The 26,666-nt window shown below is 40.4% G+C and overlaps 1 protein-coding gene across 1 annotated transcript in view; it reads right to left on the bottom strand.

Moving 5' to 3' along the window:
• Nucleotides 1-26,666, bottom strand: part of HERC5 (HECT and RLD domain containing E3 ubiquitin protein ligase 5) — a 45,605-nt gene extending 18,939 nt beyond the window's left edge. The window contains exons 1-13 of the mRNA XM_079783817.1: nucleotides 26,189-26,666; nucleotides 24,222-24,342; nucleotides 23,452-23,528; nucleotides 19,861-20,082; nucleotides 18,354-18,445; nucleotides 17,699-17,829; nucleotides 13,821-13,966; nucleotides 12,377-12,453; nucleotides 11,558-11,661; nucleotides 10,339-10,398; nucleotides 8,468-8,561; nucleotides 5,046-5,235; nucleotides 2,788-2,942 (exon numbers count right to left, since the gene is read on the bottom strand). Coding sequence (XP_079639943.1) covers nucleotides 2,788-2,942; nucleotides 5,046-5,235; nucleotides 8,468-8,561; nucleotides 10,339-10,398; nucleotides 11,558-11,661; nucleotides 12,377-12,453; nucleotides 13,821-13,966; nucleotides 17,699-17,829; nucleotides 18,354-18,445; nucleotides 19,861-20,082; nucleotides 23,452-23,528; nucleotides 24,222-24,342; nucleotides 26,189-26,510 — 1,791 coding nt within the window. The 5' untranslated portion in view covers nucleotides 26,511-26,666. The remainder of the gene's footprint in view (nucleotides 1-2,787; nucleotides 2,943-5,045; nucleotides 5,236-8,467; nucleotides 8,562-10,338; nucleotides 10,399-11,557; nucleotides 11,662-12,376; nucleotides 12,454-13,820; nucleotides 13,967-17,698; nucleotides 17,830-18,353; nucleotides 18,446-19,860; nucleotides 20,083-23,451; nucleotides 23,529-24,221; nucleotides 24,343-26,188) is intronic.

The raw sequence follows: 26,666 nt of genomic DNA on the forward strand, positions 1-26,666 counted from the left end.
TTCTAACTCTCTCTCCCTCTCCCTTCCTCTCTATAAAAAAATCAATAAAATATACTTTTAAAAAAGAACAATATACAGAGATTCAACAATAGACTAGAGGATCCCAAGAATCAAGTCAAAGATTTGAAATATGAGGAAGCAAAAAACACCCAACTGGAAGGGCAAAAAGAAAAAAGAATTAAAAAATATGAAGGTAGTGTAAGAAGCCTCTGGGACAACTTCAAGCATACCAACATCCGAATTATGGGGGTGCCAGAAGAAGAGAGAGAGCAAGATATTGAAAACCTATGTGAAGAAATAATAACAGAAACTTCCCCTACCTGGTGAAAGAAACAGACTTACAAGTCCAGGAAGCACAGAGAACCCCAAACAAAAGGAATCCAAAGAGGACCACACCAAGACACATCATAATTAAAATGCCAAGGGCAAAAGACAAAGAGAGAATCTTAAAAGCAGCAAGATGAAGAAACAGTTACCTACCTACAATGGAGTACCCATACGAATGTCAAGCTGAGTTCTCACCAGAAACTATGCAGGCCAGAAGGGAGTGGCAAGAAATATTCAAAGTGATGAATAGCAAGAACCTACAACAAAGATTACTCTACCCAGCAAAGCTATCATTCAGAATTGAAGGTCAGATAAAGAGCTTCACAGATAAGAAAAAGCTAAAGGAGTTTATCACCACCAAACCAGTATTATATGAAATGCTGAAAGGTATTCTTTAAGAGGAGGAAGAAGAAAAAGGTAAAGATAAAAAATTATGAACAACAAAGTGACAACAAATACATATCTATCAACAAGTAAATCTAAATATCAAATGAATAAAAAATCTGATGAACAGAATAAACTGGTGAATGTAATAGAATCAGGGGCATAGAAAGGGAGTGGACTGACAATTCTCAGGGGGAAGGGGGTGTGTGGGGTGCAGGAAAGAGATTGGACAAAAATCTTATAGGCATGTATGCAGTACCTATAGACACAGATAGTGGAGTGGCAAGGGCCTGGGGTGGGGTGGGAACTGGGTGGAGGGGAGCTATGGGGGGGAAAAAAGAGGGACATCTGTAATAATCTGAACAATAAAGATTTTAAAAAAAGAATGTCTAACATTTAATAGTAGAAATTGATCATTAAGATGATAAATTTCTAGTTACTTTTATTTATTTTTAAAATATATTTTTCTTGATTTCAGAAAGGAGAGGGAGAGATAGAAACATCAACGGTGTGAGAGAATCATTGATTGGCTGCCTCCTGCATGCCTCCCACTAGGGACTGAGCCCGCAACCAGGGCATGTACCCTGACTGGGACTCGACTGGGACCTCCTGGTCGATGCTCAACTGAGCCATGCCAGCCTGGAAACTTCTAGCTATTTTTAATTCATAGAAAAAAAAGTTTTAAGGAACTTTAAGTCCAAAGAAAAATACAGTATAATATAAATCCGAAGTACTCTGGGGCCCAATATTGCATGTCATGTTCTTCAGAGATTAACAATATACCATTTATAGATGTTCCCCTCTGGCAAGGCATATATAGAACATTTCCTCCTAATTTGTGGGAGAATTTTCAGTTTTCTAACCCAACGTGACCAGGGGACATTATGAAGTACCTAAGAACACCATGGCTCAGTGCTAACATCAGTGAGTGAAGACACTGATAACGACATTAGATGCTTTGGACATGAGTGACCACCAGTATTTGACCTGGATGGGCATAGTCCTGGACTCAACGACCAATGTTGAAGAGGTCTTCCAAATGACCAATGCTGAGGAGGTCTCTGGTTGTGTAAAGAAGAACACACATATCCTACAACATATCACTTCCAGAATCAGGTATGGAAACTAAAAAACAAATCTTTGTTAAAAAATATATTTCACTGATTTTTTACGGAGAGGAAGGGAGAGGGAAAGAGTTAGAAACATCGATGAGAGAGAAACACCAATCAGCTGCCTCCTGCACACCCCCCTAATGGGGATGTGCCCACAACCAAGGTACATGCCCTTGACTGGAATCGAACCCGGGACCCTTGAGTCCGCAGGCTGATGCTCTATCCACTGAGCCAAACTGGTTAGGGCTAAAAAACAACTCTTGATACATGAACACCAAGACATACGTACAGGAATGTTTATAGCAGAGCAGGTTTTCTCATAGAGAACCCTTCCCCCTCAAAAAGAACTGCAAACAGCACATATATCCATCAGTACTGGAATGGATAATCATGGTACATTCACAGAATAGATTATGATGTAAAAGTGAAAATGAATACAGCCACGAGTACTAATCTGGAAGAATTTGTAAAACAAATGTATAAGACACATGTATTCCACTCATGTAAATTTCAAAAACAGCAAAATTAAACATAACATCTATCTATCATCTATCATCTATCTATCTATCTATCTATCTATCTATCTATCTATCTATCTATCATCTATCTATCTATGTAATCTATCATCTATCTATCTATCTAATCTATCTGTCGTCGTAAAACAATAAAGAAGAGTAAGGGAACGATGAACCCAAAACCCAGGATCATGGCTACCTCCAAGAGGTGAGGGGATGCAATCTGAGAGAAAAATACACAGGCATTTCAAAAGTACTGGAAATACTTTCTTTTCCAATATGGGCAGTAGTTACACTGATTTATTAGTTTTCTTCAAATTTTTCATAGATCTATATATACTCTTTTATATGCATGGCTTAATTCACAAAAAAACAGAATTTAAAAAATAGCAATATAAACTTCATGTTTCAAGAGTCTGCTTAAGATTCAGGCCAGGAGAAACCCTTACCCTGTGTAGTTTTTTCAACATTTCTAGGAGAGCTTTAATGTGACAGTTACTCTCAGCATTTTCGGCCCAGTAATGCAGTTGAGCAGTGATGGCTCTTTTAAACATCTGGACCAGTTCCATGAAAGCGGATTCATGCAGAGATGCCCAATATTCCTCTGAGGGATACAAAGGTAAATAAATGTTAACGTGATTTCTCTTAGATTCTTAAAGGTATAAAAGTGGTCCATATTTTCCAAAACTGATAGAATAGGGTGGGGGTGGCCGGGAAGAGGTCAATGGGGGGAAAAGGAGACATATGTAATACTATATGTAATACTTTAAACAATAAAGAATTAAAAAAAACCTGATACAATATTTTCTATATATATGTCATAGTTACAGAAACACATTTGTAATAAAATTTTCAGAAAATACGATGGCGATTAAAAGTTCAGAATTTGCCCTAGTTTGTCTGGCTCAGTGGATAAGTGTGTCAGCCTATGAACTGAAGGGTCCCGGGTTTGGTTCCGGTCTAGGGCACATGTCCAGGTTGTGGGCTCGATCTCCAGTAGGGGGCGTGTAGGCGGCAGCCACTCAATGATTCTCATCATTGATGTTTCTATCTCTCTCTCCCTCTCCCTTCCTCCTTGAAATCAATAAAAATATATTTTTAAAAAGTCTATGCTCAAACTTAAAAAAGAAAAAACGTTCAGAATTTAATGACCTAAAAAAATTCCTTGACAGTAATAGGACCTCAATCTTGATATTAACATGTGGAAAAAAACAAACATTAAATTAGTTACATTTTATTCCAGATTGAGGAGCATACTGTATGAAAAACTAGATTAAGAACTACTCATGACTGCACAACTCTTCTTTTTGCGCTTCCAGCATGAGTTTTTAACTTTTTAAAAAATATATATTTTATTGATCTTTTACAGAGAGGAAGGGAGAGGGATAGAGAGTTAGAAACATCGATGAGAGAAACATCGATTCAGCTGCCTCCTGCACACCCCCTACTGGGGATGTGCCCACAACCAAGGTACATGCCCTTGACCGGAATCGAACCCAGGGCCCTTGAGTCTGCAGGCCGACGCTCTATCCACTGAGCCAAACTGGTTAGGGCGCATTTTTAACTCTTAAATAATACCTTTCAGCATTGTAAAAAACAAACAAATAAACAAAACGTTTAAATAGCTTTTCATCACTTACAATGTTATCTAGATTTAATAAAATGTAAGAAAGAATGGACTTTCTTGGGCTGATTATGTAAAAAAGAAAGAAACCCCATTAAATCTGATTAAGCCCCTAGAACTAACTTCCAGTATGCTGGAGACACAGGGAAGGAGGAAACAATCAGACAACTCTAGATCTGGGACATTCTCCAGGACAAGTGACCTAGATTTTTTTTAAAAAGCAGTCTGTAAACTTTTGCAAAATTTGAATATGACCGGGATATTAGACAATTATGAAATTACTAGAGGCCCGGTGCACAAGATTCATGCACTGCGGGTGAGGGAGGGGCCCCTCAGCCTGGCCTGTGCCCTCTCGCATTCCGGGATCCCTTGTTCCTTACCATCCGCCTGCAGTGGAGGTGGGAGGCTCCCATGCTCACCAGCTTCTGGCTGAGCGACATTCCCCCTGTGGGAGTGCACTGACCAACAGGAGGCAGCTCCAGCATTGAGTGTCTGCCCCCTGGTGGTCAGTGCACATCATAGCGACCAGTCGTTCTACATTTGATTTGCATATTAGGGTTTTATTATATAGGATGACTAATTTTATTAGGTGATAATGATGTCATAATGTAGATTTCCATATTGTTATGTGATGCAAGATTGAATATTATAGGTGAAGTGTCATAATATCCCCAACTTACTTTCAAATAATCCAGCAAAAATAAAATGTAATCTCTACTTAAATAGAGAGGAAGCACAACATGTTAATTGTTGCTGACTCTCAGGTAGAGGGCATATGGGTACTCCCTGTACTATTCCTTTAACTTCTGTGTATGAAATTTTTCATAATGAAAAGTTGGGAACAAAAAACCTCATGACCAAGCCACACATAGGTCATGATAAGAATTTTAAATAGGTACTGGAACACTCTATTTTGGATGTCCAGAGTATTTACTATAGCATCTTTAGAATACACTAAGAACATGAGATAAAACACATGAATGTGTTTCCATTTCTCTACCTAAGTGTTGCCATAACTTTATGAGGCACATCTTTCCTTGAGAGAATGGTGAAGTATTTTCACATGTAAATCATCAATCTTACCCAGAGCCTCCGAAGATTTATCATTCATTTTACAAACAGCCTCTGCAAACGGAACCACCAGGCTCTCCCAGTTGTTGAAATCATGCATCATGGGGCATTCTGGGAGAAGGAAGAATACTTCTAAAGCTTCTCGGTGGGGAGAAGAAAATGGAAGATTTTTGAGCAGATTATCCCTGAGACATGTGGTTATCTGCAGTAAAAAAATGAACAGGGAGAAGGCACTCAAAACACAGCAGGAAAAAAATAAAACCCAGGAGGAACTGGGTGCAACTTATTGTAGATAAAGTGTAGAACCTGAAGTTTCATTGCACCATGAAATTGGAATAATAATTTAGTTTTTCTAACGCCTATGCTTATATCCCATCTTACCGAGGCTCCCAGTGCCTGAGGTATGGATATGTGACAGGCATTGTCTCCATTCAATTATTGAGGGTGCATGAAGGAGACAAAAAAGAAATCACGTGTATAAGAGTTATACTGGAGCCCTAGCTGGTTTGGCTCAGTGGACAGAGCGTCGGCCTGGGGACTGAAGGGTCCCAGGTTTGATTCCGGTCAAGGGCATGTACCTTGGTTGCGGGCACATCCCCAGTGGGGGTTGTGCAGGAGGCAGCTGATCCATGCTTCTCTCTCATCAGTGTTTCTAACTCTCTATCTCTCTCCCTTCCTCTCTGTAAAAAATCAATAAAAAAATATATAAAAAAAAGAGTTATACTGGAGGAAGCAGATTCAGAACTAACAGGCAGCCTCTCAGTAATAAAGGCTACATTGCACCCTCTGGTTCCACTATCACACCTCATTTTTTTTTTAAAGGAGGAGAATGTGTTAGAAAAAAGTAAAACAAAAATAAAACCTCAAACCAACAAAAAAAGTAACAAGTGCCACAACAAAAACCGTTTCCTATTATCTTCCTACAGGACCTCATCACCAACTCTCCCCACCACAAACTCTAGTTCCTAGTCCTTCTGATCTCCTTAGTTTTCCCAACCAGAATGCAAGTGTTCAGGAAAAATTCAAATGCAATTCTGAATTTTTATTGGTCATGTGTGCTCAGATAATAAAAATAATTTGTTTCAAAATCCACTAAAAAGATAAGCTAGTATTGATGGAGTATCTATTTGTCAGGTGCTATATGATTTGCATATATTAAATAGGTCATTTAATCCTTATAGTTTTTCTATAACATAGATATTATTAACCCCATTTTATAGATGAGCAATCTGTACTTCAGAGAAATTAACTTGCTCAAGGTCACACAGCTAAATGGGAATCTCTCCTAAATCTTTCAGATTCCAAAGCCCTAGTTATTTCTTAATTACTAAATTATCACACTAGCTAATGGTATCTCTAAATGTACACATTTTTAAAATGTTCTCTTTTTTACATCAAAACATACTGGGCTCCTACCATGTGGTTCAGTCTCTGGAGTTACAGATACCTGACAACTCTAACGACGTTTCGACAGCATATATCCTTCCTACCTCTTTGCTCATTGCTAGCCACATCCCCACTCAGAACTATTGCAATATTCTCAAGCCAGTTGCATGTTTCATACCCAAGGCCTTGGTGTACACTTCCCTCACTTCCGGGAATGCCCTTCCCCAGGTAGGCACCTACTTCCCCTGGGCACCCTGTTTTGTTTGAGTGCTGTCAAGAGACCTGACTATCCACGGCCTTAGGAATGACTCAATTCATTCGAAATATGTATCATATACCCACTATGTTCTGAGCTAGGCATTACGGAAGAGAGTGGCGTGTAAAACACACCCAGTCTTCCCATTAATAGCTCCATGAACGTGTCTATGTGCCAAACTAAGCCATGACCTTCTAAGGGCATAGCATAGCTCTTCCACTGTTTTATCAGGATCCTCATTGCAATGCCCTACACCAGTAGTCGGCAAACGGCGGCTCGCGAGCCACATGCGGCTCTTTGGTCCCTTGAGTGTGGCTCTTCCACAAAATACCACGGGCGGGCGCGCACGTACAGTGCGATAGAAACTTCGTGGCCCATGCGCAGAAGTCGGTTTTCGGCCTGGGCGAGTCTATTTTGAAGAAGTGGTTCTAACGCCGAGCCACACTCAAGGGGCCAAAGAGCCGCATGTGGCTTGCGAGCCGCGGTTTGCCGACCACTGACCTACACAAAACAAATATTCCAATGTTTGCTAAATACGGTACACGTATGCCAAGTCTGTGAATCCTTACCACAGGAATCTCAAAACAGAAACACTACAGGTCTTCTGACCCAGTTATCCCATTTGAAATATTGGAAGATTGCTCTCTGGTTGTGTCACTTACACTTTATGATACTGTTCTGGCACAACCAAGATCTAATTAGCCTTCCCTTCGCAGATGCAGAAATGGCCTTCTATTCTTTTTTGGTGTGTGTGTGTGTGTGTGTGTGTGTGTGTGTGTGTGTGTGTGTGTGTGATCTTTTCATTAAGTCCTGCAGAATCCTGATAAAAAGGTGCATCATGAGGGGCCCATTTTAACTCAGATCCCTAATTGGGCCATGGTTCTGTCAAAGTTAACAGAATTGAACTTTCACCTTCCCTTGAGATACAGGAATGTGTGTGAGAGAGAAACTTGCAGCTAAGATACAGAATGCTGTTTGTTGCAGACAGAGCAACAGAGCAGGTGAGGGAGCTGAGAGGGAGGGAGGGAGATGAAAGCAAGATTGAGAGGAAAAGAGAATGAGAGATATAGAAACAGAAGAAAGATGAAAGGGTGGGTGGAGGGGGGAGGGGAAAGGGGGGAGGTGGGCTGAGAAGGTAAGGGGGGAGAGGAAGAGGAAGGCAAAAAGAAAAGAAGTGAAGGAGGAAGAAAGAGGAACCAGAGTGAGACCCAGAAAGAAACACATTGAGAGAACATAGCAAGTACCACCCCCTTCATCAACCAGTACAACAGTATAGGGAAAGTAATTAATAAAGGCTAATTCAATAACGCAAGTATGTTTGCATGATCTGCAAGTGGGAAACCTAAAGGCAGTAATGACAGCGCTGAAACAACAAAGAAGCAACAATCTCAAAAAGAACAAAAATATTATAGAAGCCACAGAAAAGGAAGTGCAATGGAACAAAACAGAGAGGAGGAATCCTGAAAGTCCTCGGTGAAGGGGATGTTCATGCCAGAAAAAGTATGCTCGTTTCTATACTTATGTTTAAAATATCCTACTGTGCCAATCTCAACAATTCCTTTAATCACCTTCCTAAAGCCCCGAGAGCATGAACTATTTAGACTATTTTTAACCTGTGTGACTACTATTTGTCCTATGTGGCCAAACACCTGGAATGCTATCTGAGTTTAATCTGGATATACAACAGGGTCTCAGAGAATCTCCCAAAACAAAATATTTCTTCGGAAATTTTGAGTTCTTATAAAAAATATTTTAGTGATTCCCCTTTTCCAAACAATGTGAAGAATACCACCATGTTAGTAATCCAGTCTTTCTGGGTTAACTCCTTAAAGGTGTTTCTTGCTTTAGTTAAGTCCAAACAAGTAAACATGGTGTCTGCAGCTACTCTGTGGAAGAAAGATAAATTTTAAAAAGAGATGAGTAAATGAAAAAGTTCAATTCAAAATTAAATATTTTATTAGATTATTCAGATGAAAGGCTTTTTTCTAAAGCTTGCTTTCATTTCAATAAAATTTTATATTTTCTTCAATGTTACAATAACTATAATAATTTGGCTGAATACAATTAAAAACATAGCTGATGCCCTAACTGGTTTGCTCAGTGGTTAGAATGTCGGCTGAGGACAGAAGGGTCATAGGTTTAATTCTGGTCAAAGGCACATTCCTGGGTTGCAGGCTCATTCCCCACCCAGTTGGAGCACATGCAGGAGGCAACCCATCGATGTGTCTCTTTCACATCGATGTTTCTTTCTGTCTCTCCCGCTCCCTTCTACTTTAAAAAAATAAATGGAAAAAATATCCTCAGGTGAGGCCTAACAACAAATATATATATGTATCTGACAACATATGATTTCTAAAATGTCAAAAATATCAAGGCTGAATTAACAATATATGCAGTCTAACTTTAATGCAGATATTGTCTTATCTCAAATAGATAATCAATAAATATTTTCCATTAAAAAATCAGCCAGAGCCCTAGCCAGTCTGACTCAGTGGTTAGAGCACTGGCCCCAGTCAAGGGCATGTACCTGGGTTGTAGGTTCCTCAGCCCCACCCAGTAGGGGTGTGTGTGTGGAAAGCAACCAATTGATGTCTCTCTCTCATGTTGATGTTTCTCTTTCTCTCTCTCCCCCTCCTCCCTTTCTTCCACTTTCTCTAGAAATCAATGGGAAAAATATCCTCAGGTGAGGATTCAAAAAAAAAAAAAAATAGCCAAAAAAAGGGCAATTTCTCTGAGTTACATGAAAGTGGGGACCAAAAAAAAAAAAAAAGAGGGTTCAGAGCAGTAAATTGCTAGTAATCTAATAAACTATAATAATGTGTATTTAAGCTATGAATTGCATTTGTAGAACTGAATATAGTCATTGTCTAAAAATAGACACATTCTTTGTAAAACAATACATATATTTAGTGTTTGAAAATAGATTCTTTCAAATAAAAATTAAACAAATATTTAGGAAAAAAAGTATAAAGTTTTTCCTTCATACTATTTAAAAATTCCAAGAAATTTTAAAATCTTACAAGGAAGTTTTTAAATAAGTTAGGGTATGTCCTTCCCAAGGAATACCAAGCAGCCATTAAAATGAGGTTATAAAAAATATGAATATGGAAACTGAACAAAGTGAAAAACGGACAAATATATTAAGTGTAAAATAACGTATACTAAAGCAACATATAATCCCATTTTTTGGTAAAAGAATATATTTACATAGAAAAAATATACACAACTGCTACTAACTGTTACTCTTATGGATGATTTTCATTTTGTTGTTGTTGTATATCTGTATTTTTGACATTTTCTATAGCAATTATATATTTGTTTTTGTAAAAAAATAATTTCTAAAGAGATAAACACATAGCTAATTAAAGTACTCAAACCAGTACTTTATAATCTTTCAAAGTATTTTTAAAATTGAGATATAATTAACATATAACATCATATTAGTTGCAGGTGTATGACATAATGAATCAATATAGGTATATATTACAAAATGATCACCACAATAAGTCTAGTTAACATCCATCATCACACAGTTACAATTTTTTGTCATAATTTTTAAGATCTCTCTTAGCAACTTTCAAACATAAAATACAGTATTAACTATAGTCACGATCTGTACACAGTATTTTTAACAGAACTTTATAAATTTATTATATATATTACCTTTCCCTTACAAAACTTCCAGTCAGACAAGCAGGAGATGAAAATATCTCTCTGATTTCCCTATATTAGGAATAAGACGGTGGTTAAAACTAATCATGAATACGCCTTCTTATAGCATGAGACATGATAAATAAAACATCTCATAATTGCCCTTCAAACCTCTCCCTCTGTCTCCAACGCGTTTGCTATTGCCTTGGGTATCTAAAAGTTTATTCCATTTGCTAAACCTCAAATTTTCAGTGGCAAACATGGGCAATCAAAGGATATGTACGCAGAGAAGCCACGGGGAAAGCGGAAAAGGCTCGACGAAGGGTCAGTATTTTCTCTGTCAAATTAAACACTCTGATCCCACCCAACTTTTCCCAGCCCTATTTATTTCTGTTCCACTGAAGTGTAAACCAAAAAATTACCAGAAATTAATTGAGGTCAGGGGAATATGCTCAGTTCCATCTTTGTAACTTTTTAAATAACTACTTTCTAGAATTAGAAAGCCATACCTAAAAATTCACTAAACAGACTTTCTATAAATATGAATATAATCGTTATAGACGGTAGAAGTTGTTCAGCTGTGATGAGGAGGTCCACAAACAAGTGGTTCTAAGGTCAAATAGGGTTGGGAATCTGTGGACTGTATTTCCTGCTCAGATAGTCAAAATAGACACAAACATGTCAAAGGCCCAGAGATGTTCTGCAGTAAAGAAAGCTGCCTTCATGGAAATTCCATGCTAGCTGTGATGATTATTGTATATTTCAATAATAGTACAATAATAGTAATAATAATAATTGGCTAGGCAACGGTATCCAGATTTTTGGTCAAACACCAACCTAGATGTTGCTGTAAAAGTATTAGAATAGAGTACACTTAAGTCAGCAGACTTTGAGTAAAGCAGATTATTCTCCATAATATGGGAGGGCCTCGTCTAATCAGTTGAAGGCCTTAAGAGAAAAGGGTTAATTTAAGGCCTTAACAGAAAATTCTGCCCCCAGACTTCCTTGGGACTTAAGCTGCAATATCAACTCTTCCCTCGGTCTCCCTGCTGGTCTGCCTTATGAATTTTGTACTTATCATCCCTCTTAAACACATGAGCTCTGGGAATCTCTGGCTAGTGGACCCCATAGTAGACCACAAAGTCTTATATTTCCGTACTGTGCAGAACTAATGGGGGGGACATAGCTTTGGAGCCTTGCCTAAGCAGACAGTCAGACACATGGAGTATACCTTTTTGTATTTTGCCACTGCTTAGTCCCCACATCAGCAATCCATCTCTTCACAGTCCCTTCATTCAATGTAGGAATTTTCCTTTTCAGATTAACGTATGAATTCTGTAAACAAACAAACAAAAAAAGAAATATAACAATTTAGACACAACAGAAACAGGTATCCAACTTTTAGGCATATGCTAAGGATGGAGGGTAAAACAGATTTTTTAAATACAAATAATAGAGCTCTGGGCAATGATAAAGTGAGATTCTACCAAGAATTAATCATTTCCTGATTTGCCAATTTCAATACAAATTTAGACCCAAAAGTAAATTTCTGGGTGCCCTAACACTTAGCACTTTACACAGGTGTGATTGGATTAAAATGAACAACATCACACAGCTGTGAGGGGAAGGCAAAATCCTAAAAGGGCTGTGTGTAGAAGTGGGAGGAACTTGATTTGCCTCGGTGAAGTAGGGCGAGGACTTAATCATAAGCCTGTGAACCTCAGATCTGTTTTAGTACTGGTCGGCAGAACTCTATTAGAAAGTCAACCACTGTCTCTCTAGGACACTGACCAAATGCCATTGGCAGGGGCCTCCCAAAAGATAAGAAGAATCTAAGGAAATCTCTCTGATTCAATATTCACCAGGGACAAATCTGATCTTTGTAAGTACATATTTATGTAGTTTAAACAATAAAGCATCAATGTCTGACCAAATCCCCAAAAGTCAGCCTCGTCACCCGATGATTTTGGAATTCACCAAACTTGGATTCTGGAACTGTCTGTTTTGCTTAAAATACCAAGTTATAGAACATCTAGAGATCTACTTTTACCTCTTTTTTCATCCAGAGCAAAATGCTTTGATTTCCTCCAGCAATTATTATTAACTCATTTTCTGAGGTATGGCTTTCTGAAAGGGATATACAGAAAGTAAGAGTTTAAAATTTGGTACAAACATGCACACTCATTTTAATTTCAGATTCTTTTAAAACTTAAGTCCTTTTAGCTTTCTGATAGACAAAGACTCAGCACATTTCCCACCCATAAAGCAGAAATATATATCTACTTCAGGGTAAAGTCTAGTTGGCAAACAGGTGATTCACAAAGTTGATACGTGGCATCAGTTTAATGTACAGAATTAATGTGAGTGCACATGAGTGGCCAGATTATTATGATCTCTGAACACATAATAATCTGGCCACTCAGTGTATATCCTCAGTGTATACAATAAAAGGCTAATATGCAAATTGTCCCCTCGACCAGGTGTTCGACCAGCAGGCAGTCCGGCCAACTGCCCATGTCCCCTCCCCCTGGCCAGGCTGGCCAGACCCCACCCATGCACGAATTCATGCACCGGGCCTCTAATATATACACACACACATTGAATGGCCAGATTATTATGCGTTCAGAGATCACAATAATCTGGCCACTCAGTGTATATTTCACAAATATTTGATTACTTAACTGTTCCTTGGTGTAATTTGGCTCCTATTACTAAAAACTATACAACTCAAGATTTGACCAATGACTACTGGCTGTGAGGAATGTAAATAAGTATTTCAAAAGTCTATGTAAGTGGTTAGAAGAAATCAAGTATATGAACTGCTTAAGGAAATAACCCTACGGTCCATTTTCCCAGGAAAATTAAGAGAATTCTAGTACTTTAGGTCACCACTAAACTTTCAGAACATTAACTGAAGTGCTCCGAGGTACTTCTAGAGTAGAGGGTTTCAGAGCTCAGGCTCTGAGGTTGCACGGGACACAGTTCAAATCCAGCCGAACCACTTACTGGCCATGAGCCCTGGCTAGCCCTTCACTCCCTGTCTCTGCACCTCCAGTAAAATGCAACTGAGAGTACCCATCTCCCTGAACTGTTTAAGGATAGATTAGGTAACAGCACAGTCACCTCGCATATGTCAGCTGCTCACGTTCTGAGGGTTTTACATGATTACGTAACCAGGTAAGAAAACCAAACACCATGAAATTAATAGGCCCCCTGCAAACAGGAATCAGAGGCTGCATATGCTTCTGAATCCATAGAGTCTATTTTATGTTGTATCATTTTAAGTCCACATTTATCTTAATCTGAAGAGGTAAGAGAAAACTAATGATTAACTTGACTTGATAAATTAGACTGGACATTTTAAATTGTTTGTAAGTAAACAATGAAACCAATGTTTAGAGAAACTCCCTGCAGTCATACATTTCTTTTCTTGCCACAATACAGTTTCCCGACAAAAGTATTTACACCAAATCCTGTGCTCCTACAGAATTTACCAAATTTGAGTTCTTCATTTGATGGCAATTTCATGGGAAGTGGTATCAGCTGATCATGTGTTCCACCGTTTCCCAGTTGTCCTTCTTTCCCAGAACCAAAAGAAAAGACCTTCCCCAAATCAGACACATAGGCAAGTGTGTGCCGCCTATTAAATAAAAACACATACATGGTCAGTTCTCAATTATCCACAGTGAGCGTTCACAGCAATGCAGTAAACTGTCAAAATTAGGCCACTAGGGAGTGAAACTAGCTAACCAACGGCCATTGCATGAAATTAGCCGCCTGGAAATGAAATCATTCATGTGTGGTTGAGATGACTCAAGGCCGTGATGCTGTACCCTGGCAAGTGGTGTTCCCTGCACCAGGAACAAGCATCTCCCTTCGCCTTCTGCTCCTTTGTAAGCCTTGGCTTGAGAGTCACCACCTCTTGGAGGCCACCTCTAAGTCCTTCCTCCCCCCATGCTAGAAAATGGAATTAGGTGATCCTCTGCGTTCCCACTCTATTTCCCAAAGACCTTTATCACCCTGATTTTCTTACAACTTTGTTCAACGGTCTCTCCCACTGTATAGGATTTGGCCTTGCTCAAATAGAGGTCTGACCTTTGACCTCAGTGCCTGGGAGGTAACTTCTAAATTCTTAAAATTCCCCAAACAATAGGTATGTCTTTATTATTCATGGCAGGCCCCTGACTTGATAGTTTACCCAGGTGGCTCATGGAGGGCCCCTCTGGCCACAAGTAAGGCAAACCGACAGGGAGGGAGACACTGGAGTTTGAATTCAACAACCTAGATCAGTGGTTCCCAACCTTTTTTTTTGGCCATGCCCCACCAAAGCATCTCTAAAATCGTGATTCCCCCCCCCCCCCAGCCCCCGCGACATATAATTCTTATTATTCAAAAAGCGAACTCCTATTCACGTGGAGGAAGCCTAAAAGGCCATTACCTTTGTCTAAACAAGCTTCTAAAGAACATAGCATCATCCATGAAGGAGAAAAATAAAAGAACGAAAGGACAGTTTAAGTACTGAGGAAGAAATCACTAAGAAATTGTTAAAAAATAATAACAACATGAAGTGATATGAAAAAATAGCAAATAAAGTTTCAAAACATATAACAGAGAACGGAAATGCATAAGTATGTCACAATATATATTTATATACTATATACGAGGCCCCTAGAACCATAAGAAATGGGAAAAAAAATCCACTGTTAATAACTCATTCTCAAATTGCCTCCCTTAAAAATCAAATTGCTCCCCTGTGGGGCCCCACACTGGGAACCAGAGACCTAGACAATGATTCAATCAATCACGACTAAGCAATGAAACCACAATAACAACTCTGGGTGAGCTTCCCCAGTTGGCAATACTCTACACGTGGCCATGTATCAGGCAGGGAGGAGGTAACACTGTCCAGGGGAGCAGATGCCTGAAGCTCCTCATTTGGACCCCTCCTAGACGCTGTCCTATGCATCTCATCCTTTGGTTATAATTTGTGTCTTCCTCAAATAAATGTGACCATGAGTGTAATAGCTTTCAGTGAGTTCTTTGTTAATAGGGGTACTGCCCTGTTTGCATTATGACATCTCTAACATGACGACTCCTCTGGTAACACATGCTACCCTAAGGCATGTGTGTTATGAAAATCCCAACGTGGTGATAGCTTCTTTGGATAATGCAGACGTTAGTGAATGCAGAGAATTATGCCACCCCAATAATCTGGTCTACCTTCATAATATTCATTTATGTAATTTTACTCCAAGATCATAGAGTCTATTTCTAAAAGTACATACACCAGTTTCTTTTAATAGCAAAGGCTCAGTAAACAAACAAAGGAACCCAATATTCGGTACAGTCTGAATTTCCTTGTGTTTAGTGAGGAAAAGAATACAAGTATCTGGGTGAAAATATTTCTTAACCCCCAAGACTGAACATCTCACTAATGAGAAGTGGATTGATTGAGGTTCAAGGGAAAAAATAATTAAGTAAACCAAGGAGTTTGAGAAAGTTTTTCTACTTTTGTTTAAAAATAAAGCTGTGAAAATCAAATTTCTCAAGAATATTTTACTCAAAGCACAAATGACTTTGTCTTCTACTTGACTGTGATCACTCTGAAAGAATTATGGTAATTAAGTATAATGGCCCCTGAGGGATTATCAATGAATAATCTTTTGTGATTCATGTTTGCTAATCTAATTTTTCTATTGAATTTATGGGGTGACATTGGTTAATAAAATTATGTCGTTTTCAGGTGTACAATTCCATAATATATCATCTTTGTACTGATATTGTTTATTGTACTGTATGTTCGCCACCCCAAGTCAAGTCTCCTTCCATCACCATTTATCCCCCTATAACCACCCCCAAACCCCTTTCCCTCTGGTAATCACCACACTGTTGTCTGTCTCTATGAGGTTTTTTGGTTTTGTTTGTGTTTTGTTTAATTCCTTCACCTTTTTCACCTAGCCTGGCAAGCCCCCTCCCCTCGGACAGCTATTAGTCTGTTCTCTATCTACGAGTCTGTTTCTATTTTTCCCAAATAAATGACATTTTTCGTAAAGACAAAGTGCATTTGAACAGTTACAAAGGTATTTCACTGAAGGGGCTTTAGAAGGTGAATGTATTTGTTCATTAAAAAAATAAAATCCACCATTTGTCCACCATCCAGAACTGTAATGTCAGTGCTGACATGTACACATAAGGAACTGTTGGACACTGAAATTGGGTCTCAAAAGAAGTGTTGGCCCAGAAAGAAACTCACTACAGACCGATTCATTTGCTTGTCACCATAACCATTATTGCTTGTTTCATTTTCGGTTCTTATAAGTGTATTTCTAATAGCACATGATCTCACTCATCTAGGGGAAATAATGAACAACATAGACTGATGAACAAGAACAGACCCAGAGCCGAGACCGGTTTGGCTCAGTGGATAGAGCATCGGCCTGCGGACTCAAAGGTCCCGGGTTTGATTCTGGTCAAGGGCATGTACCTTGGTTGTGGGCACATCCCCAGTGGGGGGTGTGCAGGAGGCAGCTGATCGATGTTTCTCTCTCATCGATGTTTCTAGCTCTCTATCCCTCTCTCTTCCTCTCTGTAAAAAATCAATAAAATATATTTAAAAAAAAAAACAAAAAAAAACAGACCCAGAAACAAGGAGGCATGGATCAGACTGTCGGGCCTCAGAGGGAGGGTAGGTGAGGGTGGGGGTAAGGGGAGAGATCAACCAAAGTACTTGTGTGCAAGCATATGAGCCTAACCAGCAGTTAAGGGCAACAGGGGTGTGGGGGCATGTGTGGGGAGGGGTGTGGGATGGGGATGGGGGGATGAGGACAAATATGTGATACCTTAATCAATAAAGAAATTTAAATAAATAAATAAATAAATAAATAAAATATTTTTAAAAGGAAAAAAAAATCCAATGGTAAGATATGTACACATATAATACCTTAATAATAATAATAAAAAAATCAGTCCTAGCCGGTTTGGCTCAGTGGATAGAGCATCATCGGTCTACATACTGAAGGGTCCCAGGTAGATTCTGGTCTGGGACACATGCCCAGGTTGCGGGCTCAATCCCCAGTAGGGGGCGTGAAGGAGGCAGCCAATCAGTGATTCTCTCTCATTATTGATGTTTCTATCTCTCCCTTTCCTTTTCTCTCTGAAATAAATAAAAATATATTTTTTTAAAAATCAATGAAAACGAACATGTATACTAAAGAAAAATTATGATTATCTAATAATGTAAATTAAGCATCTCCATTTGAAAATGTTTAATACTTTTATCGCAATCAATGAACCCGATGGAAATTTAATTTAACTACCTACCTGAACTTACTGTATTGATTTTATCAACTTCCATTAACACTTTACAACTTACCTTCCACATGCTATCTGGGTTACTCTCCTCCCAACGAGCTCAGTCACCAAACAGGGTTTTAACTCATTCTGTGTTGAATTGTGACCAAGCTGCCCATGTTTTCCAGCACCAAAAGTAAACAGGAGCCCATCCTAAGGAAAGGGAACTTCGTATCAGATTCCAGAGAAATGTGACACAGAAGTTGTATTCACTGATGCAAAGGCACCGTCAGTGAATAATGAAAAAGTACTGTCAGGCCTGGCCAGTGTGCTAAATGGTTAGAGTCTCAGCTCGCCCACTGAAAGGTCTTGAGTTTGACTCCTGATCAAGGGCATGTACCTGGATCAATCCCCACCCTGATTGGGGCATGTGCGGGAGGCAACCAATCAACGTGTCTCCCTCACATCGAAGTTTTTCTCTCTCCTTCTCCCTCTCTCCCTCCCTCCCACTCTCTCTAAAACTCAATGGGAAAAATATAGAGGGAGTATTAACAAAACAAAACAAAGAAAAGCAGTCAAAGCAAAACCCACAATTATCAGGAAGCCATCCCGCTTGTGGGAAATGATGACCTTTCTTCCCTGGGAAATACTAACTGCCCACACCTAGGTGTTCTCCTGTTTCCCCCACTGCAAAGTGTTCTTCCGCAATGACAGTCAAGGAGACAAAGGACACACACCTTTGTGAGCAGGGCAGTGTGAGAGCCACCACAAGCAAGGAATTCAACTTTCTGATTGTCCAGTGCTTCAATAAGGGAAGGAAAATCTTCATCTATACCAGGGAAAGAATGGTTAAGTGACCAAAAGGAAAGGCTGAATTTCACACTAGAGTTCTGTGCTACTGGTAAAATACCTGGACTACTTCCTCTCAGACTACAATTCCCAACACATTCTGACCAGGAAGGCTCTATGTTGGTGTATTTAGGCTTAAAGGTGGGCCTGGGGCAATGGTCCAAGGACTCACCTGTGGAAGTATCAAGCCACTTCCCAGGCCTATTCTCTTTTTAACCTGGCCTATTTGCAGGATATCTGATATTTCCAATTCCCACTGAGAATTATACTTTTTAATAAACATTTTCTTTTCAGTTCTCTACTACAGTGTCCTTGCCTCACTCTATCTCTCCTTTATTTCACGATTATTTTCTTGTCAAATCACTTAGAGCAGTGGTCGGCAAACTGCAGCTCGTGAGCCACATGCGGCTCTTTGGCCCCTGGAGTTTTTAGCAAAGGCTAGCTTAGGAGTACCCTAATTAAGTTAATAACAATGTACCTACCTATATAGTTTCTTTAAAAAATTTGGCTCTCAAAAGAAATTTCAATCGTTGTACTGTCGATATTTGGCTCTGTTGACTAATGAGTTTGCCGACCACTGACTTAGAGATTCAGCAAAAATAGTTTAACTGCCCTTTATTTCTTTGCCTCTTTTCTGAATACTTTTCTAACTTTGACTTATGGGTTCTCCTGAGGAATTAGCATGGGACCACGTCAAGAAGAAATGCAGTGTTTGACCAGTAACTCAGGAGAGAACGTGAATATTACCAGAGCTGATAAATCAATGGATTCTGCTACACCTGAAAACTCTAACAAGGTGTTTGGGTCAATAAGAAATTCTGCCATCTGCTTTGTGGCGGTAGTTCAATAATGGACATTACTGTACGTGTTTTATAGTGCACACACGCATGTGTGTATGTATAGATGTAATTAATAGCTTTTAGAATATGATTAGGATCAGTTACTACGAGTTTTAGTATCCTTTTGTCATAATATAATTATGTTAATAAACACTTAAGAGCACATGGAGTTTGAAGATCATTTCATCCAAGCTCATCACTTTACAAGAAATGAAAATAAGGCCCAGAGAAAGGCTGGCTAAGGGACTGGGTAAGGCCCTGCCGTTAGTTAACTGTGAGGTGGGAATCATAACCCAGGTGTCCCAATCCCCAGTCCGATACTCCTTCCCTTTTTCCACATGGCCCTGACATGTGTCTCAGTTATAGCGAGGACTTCCACCCTATGCATGACTTTTAAACCGATTCTGTCCTGAAGACGAAGAGATAACCAGGAAGAACAGTGACAAGGAAAGTGAGGACCTGAACCATTTTTAAAAGGGAGATCTGTGTTAATTTCATCACGCATCTTTACAAATAGGTCTGCTGATAATATGAACTTCAAAATGTGTTTCCATACTGTCAGTGTGGCCCAGGCCTAGTTGTCCAAAATCATTTCTTCCCCAGGAGTAAATGTTTCCAGACATGGATAAAGCCACGCTGTGGGCTTTTCCTGCAGAAATCTGAGCCAAGGGGATTCCTGAGAGGTGCTCCACAAGCTGAGGTGTGGGGGTTGAGTCAAGTATTCTCCCAAGTCCAAGTTGGCCATCTAAGTTCTGTCCCCAGGCAAAAAGCTCGCCACCTGGACATAAACAAAGAAAATGCTGTCTTATTGAGTTTAAAATGCAGCAGACATTACCCTACGGCATTATCTATGCAATCCATATTATACTATCACAGTCTCTTACATTTAAACTGACAGGACTTCTCAGATCCCATATGTCTGAACCATAAAAACTAGAAGAAACCTTCTTTTTAGCAGTAACAGTTGGTAGTGTTATGGACTAACTGTATCCTTCCCCAAATTCATGTATTGAAATCCTAATCCTCCATGGGATGATATTAGGGGGTGGGCCTTTGGAAAATGATTGGAATCAGATGAGATCATGAGGGTGGAGCCCTCAGGAATGGGATTAGTGCCCTTATAAAAGAGCCCCGGAGAGCTCTCTTACCCTTTCCTCACCAGACACCAAATCTGTTGGCACCCTGAACTGGACTTCCAGCCTCAAGAACTGTGAGAAGTTTTTGTTGTTGAAGCCACCCAATTTGTGGTATTTTTGTTACAGAAGCCCAAATAGACAAAAACAAGTAGAATGAAGTTATCTGAACATACTATAAGTTAAAAAATATTTTTAAAAACCCACAGGATAAATCCATGAAAAACAAAAACATTGTACATCTGGATAAAAACCATTCTTTTCTCTCTGCCCGCCCCCCCAATGAGCCTACAGATCCTATATAATAAAAGCCTAATATGCTAAGTGTCTGGTCATCCATTCAACCAATCAAAGTGAAATATGCTAATGATATGCTAAGGCCGCTCAACCGCTTGCTATGATGTGCACTGACTACCAGGAGGCAGACACTCCGACTGGTAGGTTAGCTTGCTGCTGGGGTCTGGCCAATTGGGACTGAGCGAGACCAGTTGGACATGCCCTGAAGCCTTCCTGCGTTCCCTCCCTGGCTGGCCAACCTCCCACGTCCCTCCCCAGCCTAGAGATCGTGCACAGCGATTGTGCACTGGTGAGGTCCTTCAGTCTGGCCTGCGCCCTCTAACAATCCGGGACCCATCAGGGGATGTCAGAGAGCCCGTTTCAGCCTGATCCCGCTCAGTGCAGGAGCTGCCCCCTGGTGGTCAGTGCACTCCCACAGGGGGAGCACCGCTCAGCCAGAAGCCAGGCTCATGGCTGGCGAGTGCAGTGGCGGTGGTGGGAGCCTCTCCTGCCTCCACAGAAGCACTAAGGATGTCCGACTGATGGCTTAGGCCAGGGGTCCTCAAACTTTTTAAACAGGGGGCCATTTCACTCTCCCTCAGAGAGAAGGAGGGGGAGTCCGGAGAGAGCGGTGCACATTCCACACATGCGCACTGCGGGCCCGGGACAAGTCGGCTGCTAAGCAGGACAGGCAGCAGCGGCAAAAACACCCGGCGGGCCAGATAAATGTCCTCGGCGGGCCGCATGGGGCCTGCGGGCCATAGTTTCAGGACCCCTGGCTTAGGCCCATGGGGATTGCCAGGGGAGCGGGCCTAAGCCGTCAGTTGGACATCCCCCAAGGGCTCCCGGACAGCGAGAGGGCACATGCCTGGCTGAGGGATCCCCCCACACCTCCCAAGTGCACAAATTTCATACACCAGGCCTCTAGTCTTAAATAAACAACTTAAAAATACATTGGAAATTGTAGCACAATATCTTCTTTCATTAATTGAATGTATTAATTGAATGAACCAGCATCTTCTTTCATTAATTGAATGTATTTTTCAAGAAAAGTTATTAGATGCTATCTAATGGAGTTGACAATATCTAATGGAGTCTGAAAAAATATATCAGAGAATTAACACTTACTGAAAACACCTGCAATATACTGTGCAAGATCTGGAGGCAAAGACTTTCCTTCAAACTTAATTATCGTGGGCCTTTCTGCCACCAGGAATATAATGATGGGCATGTAATTCCATTTCTTGTTTCCTCAACTTTCCTTTTTCCTACATGTGATTTACTGGTCATAAATCCTGAACATCTCTTTCCCCCCACAACACTAGACCCTGGCGTTCTCGAAGGTGCAGTGTGTCTGCTTGTCTTAATAACCTAAACATGATGGATATTAAAAATCACGTGTTTCTTTTTTTTTTCTTTTCCATTTTTTTATTAAGGTATTATATGTGTACATATCTTACCATTGCCCCCCCACCCCACTCCCATATATGCCCTCACCCCCGAGAGTTTTGCATCCATTGGTTATGCTTATATGCATGCATACAAGTCCTTTGATTGATCTCTTATCTCCCCCACCTCTCCCTAACCTTCCCCCTGTAATTTGAACGTGTTTCTTTATGAATGGATGAAGTAAAACAATTAGGCCTTTTTTTCCCAATACAAGTTCATACCCTCAAACTTTCATAGGGCCTTCAGGACAGGTCAAAGTCTTGATTATTTACTTCCCTTGATTCTCAGCTTCCATTCAGTTTATGTTTATGTCTATCCTATACATTAATAAAAAGGTTCGATTCTGAATTCCTATCACTCTCCTGTCTTAATTATTTCTCCATGGTCAAGTTTCTTTAGGAAAGAATTCATTTCGGTGTCTGATAAGAAATAGGAAATAATGAGCTTAGAAAGAATCCCTAATTCAAAAAGTAATGTTAAAACACATCAGGGGCTGCAAATTGGCCACAGAAGCAGAGCCAAAGATTCTAAGTTCCTACCATGGGCGCTGGAAGAGCACTAAGAAAAGGGAAGAAGGTTCTAGAAAAGGGTGGCCCATGATGGTCCTGATTCCAGAGAGAATGATTTTGACTATTCAGAATATTTCCATTGTTTCATATTTGAAAAATAAAAACATGAAGCTGTTGAAATAAATCTCTAGGCCCAAGATGGAGCCACCCCTGCCTGGCATGCCATGTCAATCAAATTTTTGTGTTTCTATAAATGCTCCACTTGACCAGAAACATAGTATATCCACTCAGCCAATCCCCAAACATAAAGCCAACCCGGCTATTTCCCTGTTCCTTGATCTTTCTAAATAATGTGAGATTTGCAACCCCAGGCAATCACACCGTTTCCAAGTTTGATCTTCTAATAATGCTCTATAAAACTTGCTCTGGCCCAAAATCCACTGGAAGAAGGCTCCATTGTGCTTGTGAGGCACTTCACTCCCCAATTCATGGATCACTTTCCTCTTGAATAAAGGACATCAAACTCATTACTAAATTGTTTTAATTTTGTCTTCTGACAGAATAAAATGTAGGAATTGTAATTATGGAAATCTGAAGATTTTATAGGTCCAAGAATTCTCTCCTTTTATATCTCCTTTAAGAATAGTGTTCTGAATCATATATCAAATTAAAAACCATATTTTTGTCCTGTTACAAGGTAAAGCATACACATTCTATTAGTTCTATATATACACATATTTACTCCCTCTAAAAAAACAATTAACTTTTTTTAAAAAGTACCTTTTGAGAGTGCAAGGGAATGATAATCTCCACATGTGATCTGAATTATAGTTTTTTCTTGTAAAATGCATTGAAGCCTGATGAAAGAAAATACATTTTATACCAATCACTGTATGAATGAAAGTCACAACATCAATGTTAGAATTATTAACTGTATTTAATTAGTAGTGAAGCTTAAGAAAAAATTTATAATTTACTGCTTCACATTCAGTACATCCAAATTATAAAAATGCAATTACAAAGATGTTTTAACGAGTGGTTTACTAGTAAAAGGAAAATAATATGCATTATATAATTGTAATAAGATGATTCTAAGACTTTTACAAAATAATTTTATGATGCAGGAGTAATACAAGACGAAAATAAGTTCTAATTCTTATGATCTATTAAGAGAGTGTCACAAATCATTCCATGATAAAGTATTTTTCCTTGATTGAATACTTTTATTCTAGGTTTATTAGATTTTATTCTAGAAATCTCATTTATAAGATTATTACGAATTAGTGAATGTGAAAGTCCAATTTGGGACTAGGCAGACTAACCGATCATTGTCTTTAACTGTCAAAGCAACACATGATAAGTGCCCTAGTTGACATAAATTGGTTTGTAATTTACTCATGGAATTCACTGGTCAGTTCAGAATTCATTGTTTACTTAAAATGCCACTATATAAAGCAGGGGATAAGGATCACATAAAGTAATATTTTGCTATAAAAATTATGATTGCCTTTTAAGTAAAATTGAAATAATTTTTAATAAAAGTTCCCTACCTTTCATGTTCTATGCTATAGTTGTACTCAAATGGTTTTCCATCTGAGGATAGAATCAGCATGTGCTCTGCTCCTTGGTCCACGGAATGGATCTTCATTTTTTTTCCTAACTTAATGCACTCTGCAGAGCAAATCCAACCAGGAACTATCATCACTCTGAGTAGTACCCACTTTTATTGCTGATTTTATTATAATACACTTAAAACACCTGGAAAAAAATTTCAACTAGACAACCTTTGACTTAACATAAACTAGTTTTTAAAGAAAATTCAAGTACAGAAAGATGACAAATTAGCAATGACTGTTGTCTTGACAATGAATTTTTTTTTAATTTGGGAAAGCACTGATCCGTACTTTGTTTTCTGTTGAATATACCTTTAAAACAGTGAATTAAAATTTGAGAATAGATTCCTGCTTAATAAATCGATAGAGAAGCTAAATTTGAAGTGACAGCAATGAAAAAGTCTGTAAGAAAATATAATTTTTGGACAACATAACTCATTGTAGAAGCAAATATATTGTGTATTCTGAGATATACTCTTTTCAAACCAAACCAAATAACAATAATAACCCTCCTTGACTGCTTCACAGAGAAGCTAAGGCCTATATTCTTGAAATTGTGTTTGAGGAACTATTTTAAAAGATGCAGTTAAATTTTTTTATTGGTATTAGTGCATATTTTTCCCTTTCTAAAAGTTAAGAGATTTGAAATTGTTCACTAGTTACCATTTACTCTTATCTTACTTAGTTTTTATCACAAAAATTAAAAGTAGGATACAGATTTGGGAAAATAGTACCTACTCATGTAAAATATTAAAACACAAATCACTTTACATTACAAATGACAACAGTTTGGTAATAAAGAAGAAATAGCCTAACAGACTTAACGATTTTGAGAGACTCAGCATTTCAAATCCGTTGAAAAAAAAGAAAGGTTATTTAAGAAAAACAAAAACTGTACTGGGGCTTTCGGTGGAAAACAAACAAATAAATCTATATCCCCTACTTCACTTCTTAAATCAAAATGATAGCCAAGCCTATCAAAAATTGTAATTTTAAATATGAAAGCTTAACATTTCTGTAAGGATGATGACGCAGACTATAAAATAACACCAACCAAATGCAAGTGGGGAAAAACGTTACAGCATATATGACCGACAAAGGGCTATTCTTACTTAACATTCACTCCTACAGCTCTTTCAAACTAGTAAGAAAAGCTCAATTTTTAAAAAGCCAGGCAAATACAAGAACAGGAAGGTCACCAAAAAGGAATGCAAATGATGTTCCACCTCGCTCAAGTTCAAAGCAAAACGAACAAGAGAAGACCGTTTTCTTCAGTCAACCAAGGAGCCAAGATTTTAAGAGCAGGCGTGTGGCCATTTGCTTTCCCGACCTGTACAGTCGGAGTCAGGGCACCTGGCCTAATCTCCACGGAGACCACCCCCGGAGACGTGCCACGGAAAAGCACTCTTTAAACGGCCTGCCTGGTAAGATACTGCCCCGAGAACAAGATAGCTGCGTCCTCCGAAGGCTCAAAGACCCGGCGCAGCTATGTTCCAAAAGGGGCAACGGGAGAACTTTGAACAGAAACCGCGGGAAAGGCAGACCGGCCCAAGGGAAGATGCTGCCCGTGTGCGCCCTCGCGCCGCGCGCCAACCTGCGGAGGGGACGACCCAGCGCTCGCTCCCACCCCGCAAACTCGGCGCCCATTGGCCGCAGGATCTTGGGGAGCTGAGCGACGCCGCAGGCGCGAACCCCGAAAACCCACCCGGGCCTGGCGCGTTCCTCGGCGGCCACCGCGGACCCCTGCGGCGCCGGGTCCGCTGGGGAGCTTTCCTCCCCGTTTCGAGAAGGAACGCGCACCCACAACTCGGGCCGCTCCGGCGAAAAGCCCACCCCGGGCTGCCCACCCTCACACCCTCTGCCCGAAACGGAGGGCCGAGCTGGCGTGGCCCGGCCCCACTCACTCGGCTTCTTGGCGCCGTCGCTCCCCGCCGGCAGCTGGTGCACCTGCACGCCGGCCCCGCCGCGCTCCAGCACCGCCAGGCGCCCCCGCGCGCAGCACACCTGGCGCGTCGCCTCGGCCCTGCGGGACAGCGCGCTGCGGAGGTCAGGGGCGCCGGGGAAGAGCCACAGCGCCGAGTCCTGCGGCTCCGTCGGGGCCCGGGACTTTGCGGGCGGCCGGGACTGTGCGGGCGGCCGGGACTGTGCGGGCGGCCGGGACTCGGTGGGCGGCCGGGATGCCGGGCGCGCGCCGCCCCGCGACCTCCTCGGGGGCCTCTGTTCCATCGCCGCTTTCCCGGGCTCCGCAGCCGCGCCTCCGCTGCCCGGACCGGCCTTCGGAGGAGAAGGAAATCCAGCCGTCGGAGAGGTCAGAGGAGACCGGGCAACCACCAGAGCCTGAGCGCGATCTGCGAGCGGAGCCGGCGAGCGGACCGCTGGGCG

Source organism: Cnephaeus nilssonii (assembly GCF_951640355.1).
Source record: "Cnephaeus nilssonii genome assembly, chromosome: 1".
Classification (NCBI taxonomy): Eukaryota; Metazoa; Chordata; class Mammalia; order Chiroptera; family Vespertilionidae; genus Cnephaeus; species Cnephaeus nilssonii.